The following is a 21,351-nucleotide window of genomic DNA, read 5'->3' as shown; positions in this document are numbered from 1 at the left end:
ATATAAAATGTCTACCGATATTGTAATATGTGGTAGATATTTACAACAAACTGCGAAAAAAAAAATTCTGAATGGAATAGAAAAATCTGAATATTTCAAGCATGTAATGTTTTATATGCTAGGAATTTAATTCTGGTCTAATTCTATTTATTGCAATCGGATTCCAAATATTCTATAAGCATTCCATTCTGTAATAAATCAGAAAAAATATTATAAATCACAGCACCTTTATTGTTTTAAAGTACTTCAGCTACTTCAACAATGTTACACAAAGATCGATATGTAACAGTTGTAAATGTCACTTAATTCCACAGGGTGCTGATAATGGTGGACACCGGTGAAAGTAATCACTATTATTGACACCTCACGTGACTTCTCAAATGCACTTTTAGATACAAAATGGCGACTGTCAAATGAAAGAGTAAGAAACAAAGTAGGTTTCAACAAGGATATCATTAAATATTGGTGAATTTGATAAGTAAAAACATGTCCATGATCTTCCCCCATGCTTACCTGTGATGATAGCATCTGGGTTTACCTCAAATTGCTGATCGTGCTAAAAAAAAATTCCATCTCAGGTAACGAGCCATGTCATCAGACAACAAGATCAAAGGGCGGGGGGGGGGGGGGTCTTCTGATTGATTAATTAACCAATAATAACTGTTGTAACTGAAACTCACCTTTATAAAATTGTTTTTTTTTAAATTGGTAAATGATGGCACGGTGGTGTAGTGGTTAGCGCTGTTGCCTCACAGCAAGAAGGTCCGAGTTCGAGCCCCGTGGCCGGCGAGGGCCTTTCTGTGTGGAGTTTGCATGTTCTCCCCGTGTCCGCGTGGGTTTCCTCCGGGTGCTCCGGTTTCCCCCACAGTCCAAAGACATGCAGGTTAGGTTAATTGGTGGCTCTAAATTGACCGTAGGTGTGAATGTGAGTGTGAATGGTTGTCTGTGTCTATGTGTCAGCCCTATGATGACCTGGCGACTTGTCCAGGGTGTACCCCGCCTTTCGCCCATAGTCAGCTGGGATAGGCTCCAGCTTGCCTGCGACCCTGTAGAACAGGATAAAGCGGCTAGAGATAATGAGATGAGAAATTGGTAAATCTGAAAAGGTGTCGATAATTATGGACTGTCAATAATTGTAGCTGCCGCTCTAGTTTACTTTAGCTTAAAGAAATTGTTGCCACAATTTATCAATCCACTACACCTGTCTTTTTCTCCTTCGTTTTCCTCTTTTATTGTTTTACATGATTTTATTTTCATCAAGCTTTACCTATTTATTTGTGTCTTTCAATTGAATTTATGGTCATTGTGTGCATATTACTGCTTGTATGTTGAGGCCTTTATTTCAACAAAAGTCTGCAAGTAAAATTAGCTAAATAAACCACACTCTGCACAATCTGAACTCATGTAGGTCCCAGTAAACTCAGGAATCCTGAAGAATGAGGAAGGAGGTGGTCCATCCTCACAGTCCCCCCCCCCAACACACACACACACACACACACACACACACATACATACATCTCATCGTTCATTAACACTGAACTCAGGGACCGCACATCTCACTTTACCTCGCTCATTTGTACTATTCCACACTACCTCACCTTAACAGCTGCTAGTTTGTTTATACTACTTATTTCATGTTTACCTGCTATACCTCAAGTGCCCTTGACTGTTTGTTTATTTGCACCAATTTACGTGTGTGTGTGTGTATGTATGTACTGTATATATGAGTGTTTAGTCTACGTCTGGTCCTTATCTAGAGTGTTTATACTGTTTATATTGTTTGAGTGTTTAGTCTGTCTAGTTCTTATCTAGTGTTTATACTGTTTATATTGTCTGTTTGAGTGTTTAGTCTCTGTCTAGTTCTTATCTAGTGTTAACACTGTTTATATTGTCTGAGTGTTTAGTCTATGTCTAGTTCTTATCTAGTGTTTATACTGTTTATATTGTTTGTTTGAGTGTTTAGTCTATGTCTAGTTCTTATCTAGAGTGTTTATACTGTTTATATTGTTTGTTTTTTCAATTATTCTATTTTTATTTATTGCATTGCCTGTTTGCACCGTGGGTCAGAGAGGACTGAAATTTCATCTGTGCTGTATGTCGAGCATGTATAGCATATTTGACAATAAAGTTGACTTGACTTGACTTTTGGTTATAGGGAAACTTCCAACTGGTTATTGTCATCAGTGTCAAGTAAAGGAGACAGTGGAGCAGGTCCTGATTTCATGCAGGAAATATGAAGAGGAAAGAAGGGCCATGATTACAGAAACTAGGATGAGTGGAGAACAGGATTAAAGATGTACTTGGGTGTGGGGACTCGTTGAAGGGGAGAAAATTTTATATTTAGGTTTTGAATAATGGATACCAACTGCCGTAAAACCACTGAGCTCTATATAAAATATGGAGAGCTCATAGGCTCTTCAGAGTGAAGCCAGCTGGCCGCCATGTTACCACTCCCATCACAGAGCGGAACTGTCATTTAGACTACTGGAAGCTACACAAAATTGGTCAAGTTATTTATGTAGTTCGTGAGAAAAGTTGGAAGAAAAATGTACAGCAGTGAACTGTACAAATAGTCAGGTCAAAGGTTGTGGACGGACATTTCACCTGTTTGTGTGTGTATATATAAAGGATGAAGAAATATATGAAAGAGAAAGGTACACTGTATAAGAGAAAAACTGAAATAATCTCCGTAAAAATAAATATAGTAGTAAAAAAAAAAGCCATTCAAAAAAAAAAAGGATAAGAGACTGAACTGGAAAAGGAAAAAAACAATAAGGATCTGTATTTATAGGAATATCCTTACAAATTGTAACAATATGTAAGGAATGTGGGTAAAGTTGAGAAAATAAGAGGAGGTAATGAAAGAGGGAAAAAGTCAGGAGATCCTTTTCTTGGGGCAAATTTGATGGATACTACGGTTTAACACACAAGCCAAATACACGCGATGGGAGTGGTAATATGGCGGCCAGATGGCTTCACTCGTCTCTACAGCGGGGACTAGGCTATGAGCTCTCCAGATTTTATATAGAGCTCAGTGCGTAAAACTCCAAAGACGACGACGAAGAAGAAGACTGAACTCCAATTCATTTTAGCATTAGGTTAAAGTTGAAGTGTCATACCTACATTGGAAACAGCACTGGTCTGAGGTTATAATATTTCTTTAAATGTTCACAACTGCTGTTTATTGAAGAAGAGCATGTTCTGTGGTTTAGGGTTAATATGAAAGGAAGAGGTTTTCATGAATTCCGCCGCGATCACTGCGATTAATCCTGACTGCTGTGGAGGGTTCGATAAAGTGGACTTTAGCAAGGTATACACACGCAGAGAGAGAGAGAGAGAGAGAGCTTTGTCAAAAACATGTGTTCGAACTGCCATATTTCTGTCAAGTGATATAACGTGTGGCCTTAAAATCCCCGGAATGTCAAAATACTCCTTTGTAGTAGTAAAGATATGAATTCTGTTACTCTGATCATATAAAAGTCCCCTTGTTTGACCTGCTCCTCTGATTTTGCCTTGAATCTTTCTCCTGGTTGTTGATGTTTGTGCTGGTGTAGTGATGATCAGACTCACTTTTTTTTTAAACAAAATATGGTTCTTGAAGCAGTAGATATCTGAAAGACTGCTTTGTACTCAGAGAGGATAATGTTACAGGTTTTATTTCCAAGTTCCTGTGGATAAGAGTAAATGCTGTAAGGGTAAATATTGTTATGAAATGGGGAGAAAATGGTCCAGGAATATGTTTTCAGTCGTAGTCTAATAAGACAGTAATTCTCAGGCTTAATTTTTTTAGTGGTAACACAACCTACTATGACAAAGTCATTTTATTATTGAGTTATTATTTCTTACTTTATTAGTCATTAATCTGACTTAAACCCTTGAATTGAATGGGTTAAATCCTTTGAATTTCCATGGAATCTCTTACAGCAGTTAAATACATTCCTGGCTAAAGTGTAAGAACCCCAGTCTAAGTTACACGTTTGTGGGAGTGTTTTTCGAAATGCTAGGTCAATATGCTCTTTTTCACTAAACATAAACTGTTCATTCAACAAAATGTGGGTGAATAACTCAATAAGCTTACAAGTGTGATGTGTAAAGTTGAGTTTTAGAGCTTTGTTGTGACACTTTCTCTAAGTCAAACTTGACACCAATGGAGTTGTTGGGGATGGCTCTGCGGTCAAAATGTCTAGCCTTCCTTGTTACTAATTTGTCTCATCTCATCTCATTATCTCTAGCCGCTTTATCCTGTTCTACAGGGTCGCAGGCAAGCTGGAGCCTACAGTGGTGCTTGAAAGTTTGTGAACCCTTTAGAATTTTCTATATTTCTGCATAAATATGACCTAAAACATCAGATTTTCACACAAGTCCTAAAAGTAGATAAAGAGAACCCAGTTAAACAAATGAGACAAAAATATTATACTTGGTCATTTATTTATTGAGGAAAATGATCCAATATTACATATCTGTGAGCGGCAAAAGTATGTGAACCTCTAGGATTAGCAGTTAATTTGAAGGTGAAGTTAGAGTCAGGTGTTTTCAATCAATGGGATGACAATCAGGTGTGAGTGGGCACCCTGTTTTATTTAAAGAACAGGGATCTATCAAAGTCTGATCTTCACAACACATGTTTGTGGAAGTGTATCATGGCATGAACAAAGGAGATTTCTGAGGACCTCAGAAGAAGCGTTGTTGATGCTCATCAGACTGGAAAAGGTTACAAAACCATCTCTAAAGAGTTTGGACTCCACCAATCCACAGTCAGACAGATTGTGTAGAAATGGAGGAAATTCAAGACCATTGTTACCCTCCTCAGGAGTGGTCGACCAACAAAGATCACTCCAAGAGCAAGGCGTGTAATAGTCGGCGAGGTCACAAAGGACCCCAGGGTAACTTTTAAGCAACTGAAGGCCTCTCTCACATTGGCTAATGTTTATGAGTCCACCATCAGGAGAACACTGAACAACAATGGTGTGCATGGCAGGGTTGCAAGGAGAAAGCCGCTGCTCTCCAAAAAGGACATTTCTGCTCGTCTGCAGTTTGCTAAAGATCACGTGGACAAGCCAGAAGGCTATTGGAACAATGTTTTGTGGACGGATGAGACCAAAATAGAACTTTTTGGTTTAAATGAGAAGTGTTATGTTTGGAGAAAGAAAAATGCTGCATTCCAGCATAAGAACCTTATCCCATCTGTGAAACATGGTGGTGGTAGTATCATGGTTTGGCCCTGTTTTGATGCATCTGGGCCAGGACGGCTTGCCATCATTGATGGAACAATGAATTCTGAATTATACCAGTGAATTGGAAAGGAAAATATCAGGACATCTGTCCATGAACTGAATCTCAAGAGAAGGTGGGTCATGCAGCAAGACAACGACTCGAAGCACACAAGTCGTTCTACCAAAGAATGGTTAAAGAAGAATATACTTAATGTTTTGGAATGGCCAAGTCAAAGTCCTGACCTTAATCCAATCAAAATGTTGTGGAAGGACCTGAAGCGAGCAGTTCACGTGAGGAAACCCACCAACATCCCAGAGTTGAAGCTGTTCTGTACGGAGGAATGGGCTAAAATTCCTCCAAGCCGGTGTGCAGGACTGATCAACAGTTACAGCAAACGTTTAGTTGCAGTTATTGCTGCACAAGGGGGTCACACCAGATACTGAAAGCAAAGGTTCACATACTTTTGCCACTCACAGATATGTAATATTGGATCATTTTCCTCAATAAATAAACGACCAAGTATAATATTTTTGTCTCATTTGTTTAACTGGGTTCTCTTTATTTACTTTTAGGACTTGTGTGAAAATCTGATGATGTTTTAGGTCATATTTATGCAGAAATATAGAAAATTCTAAAGGGTTCACAAACTTTCAAGCACCACTGTATCCCAGCTGACTACAGGCGAAAGGCAGGGTACACCCTGGACAAGTCGCCAGGTCATCACAGGGCTGACACATAGACACAGACAACCATTCACACACACGGTCAATTTAGAGTCACCAGTTAACCTAACCTGCATGTCTTTGGACTGTGGGGGAAACCGGAGCACCCGGAGGAAACCCACGTGGACAACATGCAAACTCCACGCAGAAAGGCCCTCGCCAGCCACGGGGCTCGAACCCGGACCTTCTTACTGTGAGGCGACAGCGCTAACCACTACACCACCGTGCTGCCCGTTACTAATTTGTATGCCTGAAATATCCTTAAAACATTCTTCAAACAAGAAGGAAACTATTGAAGAAAAACTGGACATTTGACTTTGCTGTGACCTTGATGCTGTTTGAATCAATTCCAAAATTTGAATCAGTTCATCTGCTGATTATGGTGAACGTTCCAAAAAATCCGACAGACATTCAACCACCTGTTCTTGAGATATTGTGCTAATGAGAATCCTGGACAAATGGACAAATCTGACAACTGCAAAAAACAAAATAGTGCTTGTGTGCAGCTGCCTTGAGACACATGACACAGGTGAACTGATCTTTTCTTCTGTTTCTTATTTATTTCAGGCAGACATGTCGGTGTTGCACGAGGTAACGAAGCACATTGATTTGAAAGAGCCCAGTTTCTGCATAGCTGTTATCTCCATCATGTTCAACCCATTCTTCTGGAATGTGGTGAGCTCAGCACTTGGGCAGAGAGTAGTGTGTGGCTGTAATTCACAACTTATCTGCAGAATACTGAATGTGAAATAATATGAATTTGAATTTACTGTGCTTTTCTGCTGTAAATATCAAACGTATAGCAGTATAATTTGCAGTTTCTCTCTAACAGTAATTGTTAGTTAGAGCACACTAGTGAATTTTACAGAACTTTATTTATTATATAGAATTACACAGAAACGGGATTCCCGAGTGGCACAACCAAAAAGCATTTGTCCTATCAACATCACCTGGAGATCACAAGTTCAAATTCTGATATTGCCACAGGGAAAAATCAGGGAGCCCAAGAGAGCAAAATTGGCCACCCTTTCAGGGAGGGGTGGTATACTCTCTCCTCTATCAGTCATAAGTGACACTCACTACGTTTACATGCACATCCAAATCGAGCTATTGTCAGTAATCGAGCAAAGGGTCCCAGCAGGGGTGCCAGAGAAATCCAATCCTACATGCACAGTGTTTAAATCGAGCTATTGTTATGAGGTGCATTGTGCACCCGAGCCACAGGTGGCACTACACGCCCCATCGTGTTGGTACACTTCCGGTTGTCGTCATGAAGAAGAGCTATTCAAGAGTATAAACCAGGGGTCTTCAATCCTATCCGCAAAGGGCCGGTGTAGCTGCAGGCTTTCATTACAGCCAAATTGGAGGCTCACTTGATTGTTGACTGGAGACGAGGGTGAAATGATTAAACAAGTGAAATCAGGTGTAGCTCCTGCTTGGTTGGAATGAAAGCCTGCAGCCACACTGGCCCTTTGTGGATAGGATTGAAGACCCCTGGTATAAACAAAGGGACTACAGGCGGAAATTAGCATGTACTGCTATAACCTGGTACAGACATCTGTCCTTACCACAAGGATAATGTTTAATTTGTACACTGTCCCTTTTAAAAATAAAATAAACTCAACTCTAAGAAGAGTGTTTGTAGTTTGTATGTACGAACAGAAGTGTTCCTAATAAAGTGGGCGGCTAAGGTGAAGTGTCATGCCGACCGAGGCTGTTTTTTTTTTTTCCTGACCAAGGCTGTTGTGTTTCCCGCTTGTGGTCTCGTCACTCGTCACTTCCGGAAGGGGCAGTGCTGAAGTAAGTAGCTGGACTGCGTGGCTCGATAGGGTTTACATGCACTAAGTAGCTCGGCAAAAATCGCATAATCTAGGTCGTGTAGCTCGATTGCGAGAAATCAAGTTTGATTCAATTTCAGCCTAGCTAAGGTGTTTACATGCCATTTAGAGCTTCGATTTCAGACGAGCTACGGCAGAAATTCGATTTTCTCTATGTGCATGTAAACGCACTGACTATCCAGTCATGGGTGTCTGTGAGCTCATGCATACAGAAGTGGCCGGATAGTGTGTTACACCACTCCTGATATGAGCAGCAATTCACCTTCCCTGCTTAGTAGCTTTCATGTGATAAAGGAGAGCTGTCTGATGGGAACTGACCATGACTAAATTATGGAGAAAATCTGGAAAAAAATTCAAAAAAGTATTTCTTATTCAGAAATGTCGATGTCTTATTATAAATTTGGTGGAAGTGATGTATTATTAATTATTTCCAATTAGTTTGCTAGTATGGGCTTCTGTTAGGTTACATCCAGAAGTGAGAACTTGATGCTTTTACCCACACATAATATTAGGCCTCATTTATCAAACTGGATACTAATTATGTGTAAACTTTTCTGATAAGCGTTTACACAAGTAATTCATTAAAAAATCCCATATATTCAGAAAAACCTTTGTATTCTACTGCTACTCAAGTGTGTGTAAATTTACACATAAGTAGACTAACTCACTAATATAAATCTCAATTGGTCAGCATTGAATCTTTTAATTTGTAATGGGTTGCTGCACTTTTATATACAATTTGAATACATAATAAATAAAATAATATAAACCACAAGACATTTCAATATGTAGTCAGTTTTTTCCAAAAATTAAACCAGCACTCAGAAACCAGGTGGGGGAAAATAAGTACACAGAATACCAAATTATATTACTCGCTGTACTAAAGGAAAGGAAAAAAAAATACTTGTGTAAAAATCCACTCAAAATAAAAATTAACTTATTTAAAATTTACTTTGAGTAAAAATAACTTTTTTTTTTTTTTAAACTATGTGGTTGGTGAGGTGCAGATGTAGTTGTGCTCATGAGTTTACATACCCTGGCAGAATTTGTGACATACCATATTAGCTATTTTCTGGATAATGTATGACTGATCACACAGAAAACTTTTCTGTTATTTAGGGATAGTGGTCAGGTGAAGCCATTTATTATCACATAATTGTGTGTGTGCCCTTTTTAAATCACAATAACTGAAATCACCCAAATGATCAAAAGCTAACAGTCCTTTGAATGTTTGTCCTGAAAATATTTGCACAAGTTGACATACACAGATTTAAATGGCTATTAAGGTTAAGTTTCCACACCTGCCACTTGTTTGATTGTCATTAGTGTCTGTGTATAAATAGTCAGTGGGTTTCTTCGCTCTTGAGAGACCACTGCACATTTTGTCCAGGGTTGTGCTGACTTTGCTGGACACTGAGCCATGAGGAAAGTGAAAGAACCATTAAAGGGCCTACAAGAAAAGGTTGTTGAACTTTATAAATCAGGAAAAGCTATTAGTTATATCCAAACATTTGAAAATGGCAATTAGTAGTGTTCAAACTCTGATAAAGAAATGTAAAAGTAGGGATTCAAGCCACAGTCAGATAGATCAATAAAGATTTCAGCCACGATTGCCAGGAAAATTGTCCAGGATGCAAAGAACTTCAGCTGAAATACAGGCTTCTCTGTAAAAAAGAGAATAAGCACAATAAGGCTGTTTCAAGATGTACAATAAGGAGGTACTTAAACAAAAATGGGCTGCACAGTTGAGTTGCCAGGAAAAAGCCGTTATTTTGCCAGTGTTTGGTATACAGTAATGTTTACAATATGCCAAACGGCACCTAGGTAAATTTCAAAACATCTGGAACAAAATCAGGCTTTTTTCAGTCATTCTTCAATGCAGTGTTTCACTGTGAACATTCTCTACCAAACTGGTATATGACATTGCCCAACCTTAGCTTGTAAAGCAGCTTTTTTCCAGTTGTTTTGTTTTGTGGCACTTCTCCCTTCATTCTCCTCTTCAGGAGCTGAAATGTATGCTCTGTTGCATTAAGGTCTGGTGATTGATTTGGCCAGTCAAAACCTTCCACTTTTTTTTTTTCCTCTGATGAAGTCCTTTGTTGTTTTGGGTCATTGTCTTGCTGCATGAAACTCTTCCCAGTTAGATTGGATGTATTTCTCTGTAAATTGGCAGACAAAATGTTTCTGTAGACTTTTGAATTCATTCTGCTGCTACCGTCATGAGATACATCATCAATAAAAGATTCCTTGTCCTTAATTAAAGGTAGACTGTATTTCAGGTTATTCAGGTGTAGGTTATAAAAAGAATTTTCCCCTGACACCCAATTATTTTTGTTTAGTGGACCAAAAGCTACTGAATTCAAATTATAGACTTCCAATTGTATTAGGTTTTTAAAAATAGAACAGTTAATGAATTTAGGGCCACGTGGCCTTAAATTCTCCGCTGTTTTTTTCCTGCTTCACCATGACCCAATTCAAGATACTCTATCATGCATCACGTGGTGGGCTTTCCCTGTTTACGCAAGGCATTGTGGAATACAAATTTGAAACCGGAGAAAAAAATGGAGGACATGAGTGTGCGAATGAAACGTGAAAGACCGACTACAGTAATGGAAAGCGAGAAGAAAAGACGTTATGTTGTGAAGGAAAGGAAACGCAGGATCAAACTAATAAATACTGGTGGTCAGCAAGCACCTAGGTGTGATCAGCTGTTCGTTTAGTGACAGAATGATGGAACTGTCAGTGCACAGACAAGGTAAACCTGTAGATGGCAGTAATGCAACACTGGATACCAGCTGCTGTAAAACACAAAAGGAGAAGAAGGTGAACCTGCGCATGTGCACACGGACTTCCTCTGTCTGCTTGACTGTGTGAAGCGAACGATTTTATGCATATTATTTGCGAAGGAATCCTCTCAAATTAAATAACTTCCCAGCCACAGAATGGCCTTTTTTGAGATATGACAAAAATAAACATATCACAATGACCAAATTTCAGAGGGAACTAAATTTCACCAATTTTATGAAATTGAAAGGCTGTCTAGCTTTTAAGATCATCAATAAAGTATCCTTGTGTTGCAGTCTTGTAATACTGCTGTGTATAGACCCGGGACGGCACGGTGGTGTAGTGGTTAGCACTCTCGTCTCACAGCAAGGAGGTTATGGGTTTGAGCCCAGTGGCCAATCGGAGGTCTTTCTTTGTGGAGTTTGTATGTTCTGCCCGTGTCTGTGTGGGTTTCCTCTGGGTGCTTCGGTTTCCCCCACAGTTCAAAGACATATGGTTAGGTTTACCTGGAGTGGCCTTAGGCTGAAGTGCCCTCAAGTAAGGCACCTAACTCTCAACTGCTCCCTGGGTACTGTAGCATAGCTACCCACAGCTCTGTGTGTGCATGTGTGCTCTTTGCTCACTTGTGTGTGTTCACTGCTTCAGATACAGTGCTCAGCGTAAATGAGTACACCCCCTTTGAAAAGTAACATTTTAAACCATATCTCAATGAACACACACAATTTCCAAAATGTTGAAAAGACAAAGTTTAATATAAGATCTGTTTAACTTCTAATGTGAAAGTAAGGTTAATAATATAAACTTAGATTACACATTTTTCAGTTTTACTCAAATTAGGGTGGTGCAAAAATGAGTACACCCCACAACAAAAACTACTACATCTAGTACTTTGTATGGCCTTCATGATTTTTAATGACAGCACCAAGTCTTCTAGGCGATGGAATGAACAAGTTGGCGACATTTTGCAACATCAATCTTTTTTCCATTCTTCAACAAGGACCTCTTTTAGTGACTGGATGCTGGATGGAGAGTGATGCTCAACTTGTCTCTTCAGAATTCCCCATAGGTGTTCGATTGGGTTCAGATCAGGAGACATACTTGGCCACTGAATCATTTTCACCCTGTTCTTCTTCAGAAATCCAACAGTGACCATTAGATTAGATTAGATAAAACTTTATTGATCCCTTTGGGACGGTTCCCTCAGGGAAATTAAGATTCCAGCAGCATTATTACAGATAAACAGAGAAAAGAAATAGAGGAAAACTTCTAGATAAATTAAAATAAATTAAGTATTTGCATATACAAATATAAAAAGAATAAGATATGGGGAAGAGAGGAAGGGGGAGGAGGAAAAATTAAAAAAAGGGGGAGAAGGGGGGCCAGCAGGAGAGATATTGCATGTTGTATTGCACATTGTCCAGTATTGCTTATTGTTAGGCTAGGCTACTGCTCCTTCCCGTCCTCTGTCCTCCTGTTACCCCTCCTCCCCCCCAGAGAGGAGTTGTACAGTCTGATGGCCTGAGGGACAAAGGAGTTTTTGAGTCTGTTCGTCCTGCACTTGGGAAGGAACATTCTGTTACTGAACAGGCTCCTCTGGTTGCTGATGACGGTGTGCAGAGGGTGACTGGCATCGTCCATGATGTTCAATAGTTTGTCCATAGACCTCTTCTCTGCCACCGTCACCAGAGAGTCCAGCTTCATGCCGGCCCACCTGATCAGTTTGTCCAGCCTGGATGTGTCCTTCTTGGATGTGCTGCTCCCCCAGCACACCACGGTGTAAAACAGGACACTGGCGACCACGGACTGATAGAACATCCACAGGAGTTTCCTGCAGATGTTAAAGGACCGCAGCCTCCTAAGGAAGTATAGCCTGCTCTGTCCCTTCCTGTATAAGTGTTTGGTGTTGCAAGTCCAGTCCAGCTTGCTGTCCAGCCACAGCCTGAGGTACTTGTAGGAATCCACAGTCTCCACCTCGACTCCCTCAATCAGAACTGGTCGTGACCTTGGTCTGGACCTCCCAATGTCAATGACCAGCTCCTTGGTCTTCGAGGTGTTGAGCTGCAGATGGTTCCTGTTGCACCACACAGCAATGTCTCTTACCAGGCTCCTATACTCTCCTCTCTGTCATCACTGATACACCCGATGATGGCTGTGTCATCGGCAAACTTCTGAATGTGACACAGCTCAGAGTTGCAGCAGAAGTCCGCGGTGTACAGGGTGAAGAGAAGAGGGGCCAGCACCGTGCCCTGGGGTGCTCCAGTACTGCGAATCACAGTGTCAGACATGATGTCCTTCAGCCTGACGTACTGCGGCCTGTCAGTGAGGTAGCTGGAGATCCAGGTGACCAGGCAGGGGTCCACTCGCATCCTGTTCAGTTTGTCCTGAAGCATTAGGGGCTGGATGGTGTTGAAAGCACTCGAGAAGTCCAAGAAGAGGATCCTCACTGTGCCATTTCCCTTATCCAGATGCGAGTGGGCTCGGTGTAGCAGGTAGAGGATGGCATCTTCCACACCAACACCTGCCCAGTACGCAAACTGCAGACAGTCCTGGGCATGTTGTACCTGGAGTCTGAGGAGGCTGAGGAAGAGCTGCTCCAACATCTTCATCAGATGTGAAGTGAGTGCCACCGGTCGGAAGTCGTTCACCTCGCTGGGCTGATTCTTTTTGGGAACTGGAACGATACATGATGTCTTCCAGAGGGTGGGCACTCTCCCCAGCTGCAGGCTGAGGTTGAAGATGCGTTGGAGTGGTTCACTCAGTTCAGCAGCGCAGGTCTTCAGTAGTCGTGGACACATCTTGTCCGGGCCTGCTGCTTTCCTGGGGTGAAGCTTCCTCAGTTGACCTCTGACCTGGTCTGCAGTAATGCATGGAGGAGTCTGTGTTGAGGTGGGGAATGAGGGGGAGGAGGGGCTGCTGTGATGACTGGGGGGAGGTGTGTTGAGGGAAGAAGGAGAGATGGCTGCAGTGAGGGAGAGGGTGGGGGGGACGTGAGCTGGTTGAATCGATTGAAGAAGTCATAAAAACAAAGAGCTAAAAACTACAGAGCTACTGGAGAGGCAGCCGTCTCACACAGCGCCCATACATTATACAAGCAATATGTGGCAGATCACAGAATCCAGGGACACATGTCTGCCCGGGGGCATTTTGAGTTATTGACAGATTCAGAAAGTACAGTTTCTAAGCTTTCCAGTGATGCCTTCTATGTGGAGATCTGACAATATTTGAAGAATGTGTGGCCTTTTGAAAGTGTATACTTCTTAAAACAGAAAAGGGAGAAAATCGCCCTCAAAGTTTTCCATCTCAGCTACTCTGGGTGTAGGGTGGGCACATAATGGTGCTCATTTGCATGATATTAAGGAAAGCCCTACCCCCTACGAGCTAGCACGATACTACTTTCATGTAAACAAAGATCACCACGTCAATTTTCCTTCCATGCAAAGTATGCCCAACACAATTATGAAGTACAAAAATAAGTCCTAAAGTATACTTTAACGCTTTGTGGTTGAAAAATTACTCACACCGTAAAAAAGAAAGATAGCATGATGATGACACAACTAATACAATGCTAGTTTCATGTAAAGCCTCGGTCACAACCGGCCGTACAGTATGCGCTCCTACGGCCGGTCTACATGCAAAAAACGCAAGAAACGCGCGGAGAGCGCGCATGAAACGCACGAGAGCGCGCGTGTGATGTGCTGATTTTCGAGCCGCAGACCGGCCGCAGAGGTTCTTTGTCAAACAAACTCTGCGGGCGCTTACGTTTTTTTCAGGTTGCAAGACAAACTTACGGCCAACGCGTGTCTTTCTCCGTGAACAAAAAAAAACCCGCAGTGATTTGGGAAACGCCAAAAATCACACGGCCAAAAAATCATACGTCCGGTTGTGACCTAGGCTTAACCAAACCACAACACTCTCCGTTACATGCAAAAATAACCACACAGCCTTAGATTAATAAACTTACCCCATCAGAAAGAGAAACGGCGCCTTGCACACACCAATGCCTCCGATGGAATGTAATCCTAGAACGGTCCGTGTATCATCCAATCATTCAAGTATTCCATTCAATCTGGAAAACGAGGTTGCGTTTTTTTTTTTGCTAGAAATGGTGATCTCCGATGTAAATACCGAGTGTCTGTTTGCTTCGCGGTGTTTGCTCCTCTGCGCTCTGTTTAGTAACTCATTCCATAGTGAAATCACACGCCTGTATGCAGGTTAAGCAGCCATGCGCTCAGCCCGCATCATACAGCTGATTCACGGAAAAAAAACCCAAATGACTTAGGCTACGTTTACATTACGTCGAATCAGCGGATCATCAGATTAACGTTCTTAAAACGATTCGCGTTTACACTAAAACCGTTAGCCGTGCACACAGCAACACCAATACGCGGATACGCTCGGCTCCGCAGGCATCCTGCGCTCCAAATCACTCCGCCCTGAACAGCGAGTGCCCTCTGGAGGGTGTGCACTCCGGCCCTGCGCAGCTCACAGAGCGCGCGAGTGAAGTGAACAAGCCACGATTCGGGACTGAGCCGCTGTGTGTGAGATCCCAGCGCATATCACTTACTACTTGCAAGTGGAAGGATGGCAAGCCTAAAGACAATCATAACTACACAATGGGCAGTATTTGCATCAGTATTTGCAGTATTTTCATACTTTTATACTCTTTAATGAAAGGTGATACAAGGCGGAAGTCTGCGCCGTTTTTCAGCAGTCGCGTCACATGACCAACGCCAGCGAATCAGGAAGGTGGATGTCACAGTGACGTTGTCCAATGAGACGCCAGCTAGAGCTCAGCACAGCGTATTCGCGTATTCTCAATGTTTACACAGCACCGGAGCTGATACGATCTAGATTGAATACGTGGACGCTGGCGGATTCCCGTTTCCCCGCTTTTTCAGGGGGGTTAATGTAAACGGACAGTGCATCCGCGAAGAAAACGAGACAGATACGGTCTAGTGTAAACGTAGCCTTAAATCTTCATGTGAATGGCCCATATGGTAATTTACCCACACCCCCCAGCAGGCTACAGTCCTGACAAAAACGAGACAATTTGCAACAAAAAATGTATGCTTTTCCAACAAAACAATCTATTATCTGAAATACTGATTGCATTCTTCAAGATCTCAACTTGCACATGATGGAAAAAAACAAAAATCACAAATTTCGAAAAAAAAATGCTTCTTTTGCGATTATCTCGGATTCGTTTCGGCCGACATGTGTCCCTGGATTCGGTGAGTGGTCACATATAGATGTGTGTTTAGGATCATTGTCTTGTTGGAAAAGTGCACGACGACCAAGGGCACAGAGTGATGGTAGCATTTTCTCTTTCAGTATAGAGCAATACATCTGTGAATTCATGATGCCATCAATGAAATGCAGCTCCCCGACACCAGCAGCACTCATGCAGCCCCAAATAAGGACACTGCCACCACCATGTTTCACTGTAGGCACCATGCATTTTTCTTTGTATTCCTCACCTTTGCGATGCTATACAGTTTTGAAGCCATCAGTTCCAAAAACATTTATCTTGGTCTCATTACTCCAGAGTATAGAGTCCCAGTAGTCTTCATCTTTGTCAGCATGGGCCCTGGCAAACTCTAGGCGGGCTTTTTTGTGCCTGGGCTTTAGGAGAGGCTTCTTTTGTGGACAGCATCCATACATGCCATTCCTCTGCAGTGTACGCCGTATTGTGTCACGGGAAATAGTCACCCCAGTTTGGCTTTCTATTTCTTTAGATAACTGCAGTTAACTTGCATGCCGATTTTCTTCAACCCTTCTCATCAGAAGACGCTCCTGTCGAGGTGTTAACTTCCGTGGACAACCTGGACGTCTCTGTGAAATGGTTGCAGTTCCATCTTTCTTAAATTTTTGTACCACTTTTGCAACAGTATTCTGACTGATAAGTAAAGCTTTGCTGATCATCTTGTAGCCTTCACCTTTGTGGTGTAAAGAAATTATTTTCTTTGGGGAATTCTGAAGAGACAAGTTGAGCGCTACAGCTCCCTGCTGACAGCTGGCTGGTCTACGCAGACCTCCGCCGGGACGTCCTCCAGCGTGTGGGGCGCACCCCCGAACAGCGCTTCCGCGCTCTGCGCCTGGAGGAAGTCGGCCGGCCGTTCGCGTTTGGCCAGCAACTCCAGGACGCCTGCTGGCGGTGGCTGAGGGCTGACAACCACGATGCCCCGGGAATCATCGATCTGATGGTACTGGAACAGTTCATCGCCCGACTACCCGAAGGGACCGCGGAGTGGGTCCAGTGCCATCGCCCGGCGTCGCTGGATCAGGCCATCGAGCTGGCGTAAGACCATTTGGCAGCTGTTCCGATGGCAGGACAGCAGATCTCCTCTTCTCCCCTCTCTCTCTCTCTCTCTCTCTCTATGTCTCGTCCTCGCCCCGTTCCCCCACCGTGGAGGCGGGGGCCGGCTCCACCCCAGCCGGCCCGCCGCACCCGCGGTGCCCTCCCGTTTCCTGCTTCTGTCTGTCTCTTCCCCCCCCTCGGGTGAGTGAGCCCCAGAGTACCGGTGCAGAGAGAAAGCCCGGGCCGGTTTGCTGGCGCTGCGGGGAGCCGGGGCACCTCCAGCAGTAGTGCTCGGCAATGGAGGTGGGCGCGGTGGTCCGGATCCCCGATGTGCCAGGAGCCGCCCTCGATCGGGCCGGAGCGTATCGCATACCGGTGAGTGCCCAAGGGGATACATATCAGGCGTTGGTGGACTCTGGCTGTAATCAGACTTCAATCCACCAAAGCCTGGTGCAAGACATGGCATTGGGGGGAGCACAATTGGTGAAGGTGTTGTGTGTGCACGGGGATGTTCACAACTACCCTTTAGTGTCGGTCCACATTCTTTTTCGAGGGGAAAAATTTAGTGTAAAGGCGGTGGTTAATCCTCGCCTTACCCACTCGATAATTTTGGGGACTGATTGGCCAGGATTTTGGGAGTTAATAAGTCATTTAGTGAAGAGTGGGGCCTGCTGTAGTTCAGCAGGGGGAGGTCCCGGTGTGGCATTGGCGGGAGCAGCTGTCACAGAGCCGTCTACGTCATCTCTGTGTCAGAGTGAGGAGCCGCAGGCTCCTCCTCATTCTCTCAGGGAATCCCTCATGGATTTCCCGTTAGAACAGTCGCGGGACGAGACTCTGCGGCATGCGTTTGACCAAGTGAGAGTAATCGATGGTCAAACACTCCAGCCAAACGCCACCCCGTCCTTCCCCTATTTCTCCATTATGAGAGAGAGATTATACTAAGTGACGCAGGACACTCAGACTAAGGAGCCGATTACACAACTTTTGATTCCAAAGAGCCGCCGGGAATTGGTATTCCAGGCGGCTCACTTTAATCCCATGGCCGGACACTTGGGGCAGGATAAGACACTAGCCTGAATAATGGCCTGGTTCTATTGGCCAGGAATTTGCGGCGATGTCTGTAGGTGGTGTACGGCATGCCGCAAATGCCAGTTAGTTAATCCAGCGGCCATTCCAAAAGCGCCTTTGCGCCCTCTACCATTAATCGAGACCTCGTTCGAAAGAATTGGGATGGATCTCGTCGGGCCATTAGATCGGTCAACACAAGGGTATCGCTTTATTTTAGTTCTGGTGGACTATGCAACGCGATACCCGGAAGCAGTGTCTCTTCGCAATATCTCAGCACACAGTATTGCGGAGGTGCTCTTCCGCGTTGTCATCTGAGTCGGAATCCCCAAAGAGATTCTGACTGATCAAGGCACCTCGTTTATGTCACGCACACTGAGCGAACTGTATGGGTTATTGGGAATTAAGCCGATCCGCATCGGCCTTTATCACCCACAAATGGACGGTTTAGTCGAACGGTTCAATCGCACACTCAAGAATATAATTAAAAAGTTTGTTTGTGAGGATGCACACAATTGGGGTAAATGGCTCGAACCCCTGTTATTTGCAGTGCAAGAGGTCCCACAAACCTCCACGGGTTTCTCCCCGTTCGAATTATTATATGGGCGTAAGCCGCGCGGCATCCTAGATGTACTGCGAGAAAACTGGGAGGACGGACCTTCTCCGAGCAAAAATGAAATTCAATACGTTATTGATCTGCGCGCAAAACTCCACACACTCGCATGCCTAACCCAGGAGAATTTGTGGCAGGCCCAAGAATGGCAAACCCGCCTGTATGGCAGGGGTACGTGCCTTAGGGAGTTCGCACTGGGAGATAAAGTACTCGTACTTTGCCCACATCAAGCTCCAAATTGATCGCCAAGTGGCAAGGACCCTTTGAGGTCACACGGCGAGTCGGGGACGTTGACTATGAGGTGGGGCGAACGGACAGGGGTGGGGCGATACAGATTTACCACCTCAATCGGCTCAAACTCTGGAACGAGGAGGTCCCCGTGGCGTTGGTGTAGGTGGTTCTGGAGAAGGCAGAGCTGGGGCCAGAGGTTCAAAAGGAAACATAGACATTGCGTACCTCTCCGGTCCCTTGTGGAGACCACCTCTCCCCGACCCAACTCGTGGAGGTTGCCCAGTTGCAGACAGAATTTTCTGACCTGTTCTCGCCCCTGCCCGGCCGCACCCACCTCATAGAACACCACATTGAGATGCCCCCGGGGGTGGTAGTGTGTAGCCGCCCTTACAGACTGCCCGAACACAAAAAAAAGGTGGTTCGGGAAGAACTTGAGGCCATGCTCGAAATGGGCATCGTCGTGGAGTCCCACAGTGACTGGAGCAGCCCGGTGGTCTTGGTTCCCAAGGCTGACGGGTCGGTCCGGTTCTGTGTGGACTATAGAAAAGTCAACGCAGTGTCTAAATTCGATGCGTACCCAGTGCCTCATATTGACGAGTTGCTGAATCGACTATTTATTCGATGCTGGATTTGACAAAGGGATATTGGCAGATCCCCTTGACTGTGTTATCCTGAGAGAAAACGGCCTTTTCCACACCGTTTGGCTTACACCAGTTCGTCATACTTCTGTTTGGGGCACCCGCTACGTTCCAGCGGCTTATGGATTGGGTCCTCCGCCCCCATGCCACCTACGCGGCTGCATACTTGGACGACATCATTATTTATAGTAATGACTGGCTGCTGCACTTAAGCCACCTAAGGGCCGTCCTTAGGTCACTGAGGCGAGTGGGTCTCACAGCCAACCCGAAAAAGTGTGCGATTGGGCGGGTGGAAGTACGGTATCTGGGCTTCCACTTGGGCAATGGGCAGGTGCGTCCCCAAATCAATAAGACAGCAGCGATTGCGGCCTCCCCGAGGCCCAAGACCAAAAAGGGGGTGAGACAGTAGCCAGCCAGCCCCAGGAACTATCATAGGTTTATTCCTAATTATTCGGACATCACCAGCCCGTTGACCGATCTCACTAAAAAGGGGGCACCAGATCCGGTCCAGTGGATGGAGCAATGCCAGCGGGCTTTCTCTGAGGTAAAGGCTGCACTGTGTGGGGGGCCACTGTTACACTCCCCTGACTTTTCTCTCCCCTTTGTTTTGCAGATGGACACGTCGGACAGGGGGCTGTTCTGTCCCAGCAGGTGGAGGGGGAGGACCGTCCAGTGCTGTACATCAGCCGGAAGCTGTTGATGCGCGAGGGCCGATACAGCACAATAGAAAAGGAATGCCTTGCCATCAAATGGGCGGTCCTCGCCCTCCGCTACTCTCTGCTGGGGCACTCTTTCACCCTCTGTTTGGACCACGCGCCCCTGCAGTGGCTGCACCACATGAAGGATGCTAACGCGCGGATCACCCATTGGTATCTGGCACTCCAGCCGTTTAAGTTCAAGGTGGTCCACAGTCCGGGGGCACAGATGGTCGTGGCAGATTTCCTCTCCTGTCGGGGGGGGTCAGCTGCAGGCCGGAGCCGGACGGCTCCCCAGCCTGAGTCGGCCAGTGGGGGTATGTGGCAGCGGGGGCATGGTCAAGCGTCGGTCTGTGAATGGAGGGCGGCGTCAGGGAAGGTAAGTGGCAGAGTCACTGCACCTGACGGGAATTAACCTGTGTTTGTGTGTCTTCCCCAGTGACCGCGCCCTATAAGAGGAGAGGGAGAGTAGAGGAAGGGAGCTCTCTCCCCAACCAGAATGCTTGTGTGCGCTTGTGACTGGGAGAGTGTAGAGTAAAGAGCTGAAAAGCTAAAATAAAAAGAGTTTGAGAACTCAGTTCTGGCCTGCCGTGCTTCTGTGCTCCACCCACCTTCAACGATTCCTACACTTACCGTATATAATCACAATCATCTATCAGTGGAATGAGTTCAATGATTGTATCGGAACGCCCTTCCAATCAGTCTGAGGATGAGTCATGCATGTGCACCAGGAGTGAGCAGTAACTTTCATGAGTCAGTATGCCATGTGACGTCATTATTGATGTCGATATCTGCTGTCAACATTGTGACCTGTGTTATACATATTTTTGTGGCAACATGTGCAGCGAGCAAACATCAAGTTCTGTGTCAAACTCAGGAAATTAGCAACGGAGCCCAATTGTTGAAATCCTTCAGCAAGCTTATGGCAAAGAAGCAACAAGCTGGGTAAGGTTTTGAGTGGCAGTAATGCTTCAGGAGGGGCAGAAGTCCGGGTGAGCCGATGATCCTGATGCACGGTACACTCAATTTCTTAGATAATTTCAAGGGTTGTGCTAGTGAACCATTTCAAGGGTCTTCGTTGCTGATTTCTTGAGTTTGACAGAGAATTTAATGTTTGCACACTGTATAAAATCAAATTCCCATATGCGCGCTGTCACAAAAACGTATGTAATACAGGTCCCATACAGGTCTTGACAGTTCACATTAATCATTACAAATGACCTGTATCTAACTTTAACTTGAGCATATCTGTT

At 44.5% G+C, this 21,351-nt stretch overlaps 1 protein-coding gene across 3 annotated transcripts in view; it reads left to right on the top strand.

Annotated features, from left to right (window-relative positions):
* The first annotated feature begins 3,039 nt into the window (after positions 1-3,039).
* Positions 3,040-21,351, top strand: part of pemt (phosphatidylethanolamine N-methyltransferase) — a 147,306-nt gene continuing 128,994 nt past the window's right edge. For 2 of the 3 annotated variants that reach the window (XM_060938779.1, XM_060938781.1), the window contains exons 1-2: positions 3,155-3,310; positions 6,504-6,611. In XM_060938779.1, the coding sequence (XP_060794762.1) occupies positions 3,239-3,310; positions 6,504-6,611 (180 nt within the window). In that variant the 5' untranslated portion in view covers positions 3,155-3,238. The other variant, XM_060938780.1, reaches the window with a different exon arrangement.

The sequence above is a fragment of the Neoarius graeffei genome, chromosome 14 (assembly GCF_027579695.1).
Source record: "Neoarius graeffei isolate fNeoGra1 chromosome 14, fNeoGra1.pri, whole genome shotgun sequence".
NCBI classification, from domain to species: Eukaryota; Metazoa; Chordata; class Actinopteri; order Siluriformes; family Ariidae; genus Neoarius; species Neoarius graeffei.
The sequence above is the reverse complement of the archived record's forward strand: the minus strand, read 5'-3'. Positions and strand labels throughout refer to the sequence as shown.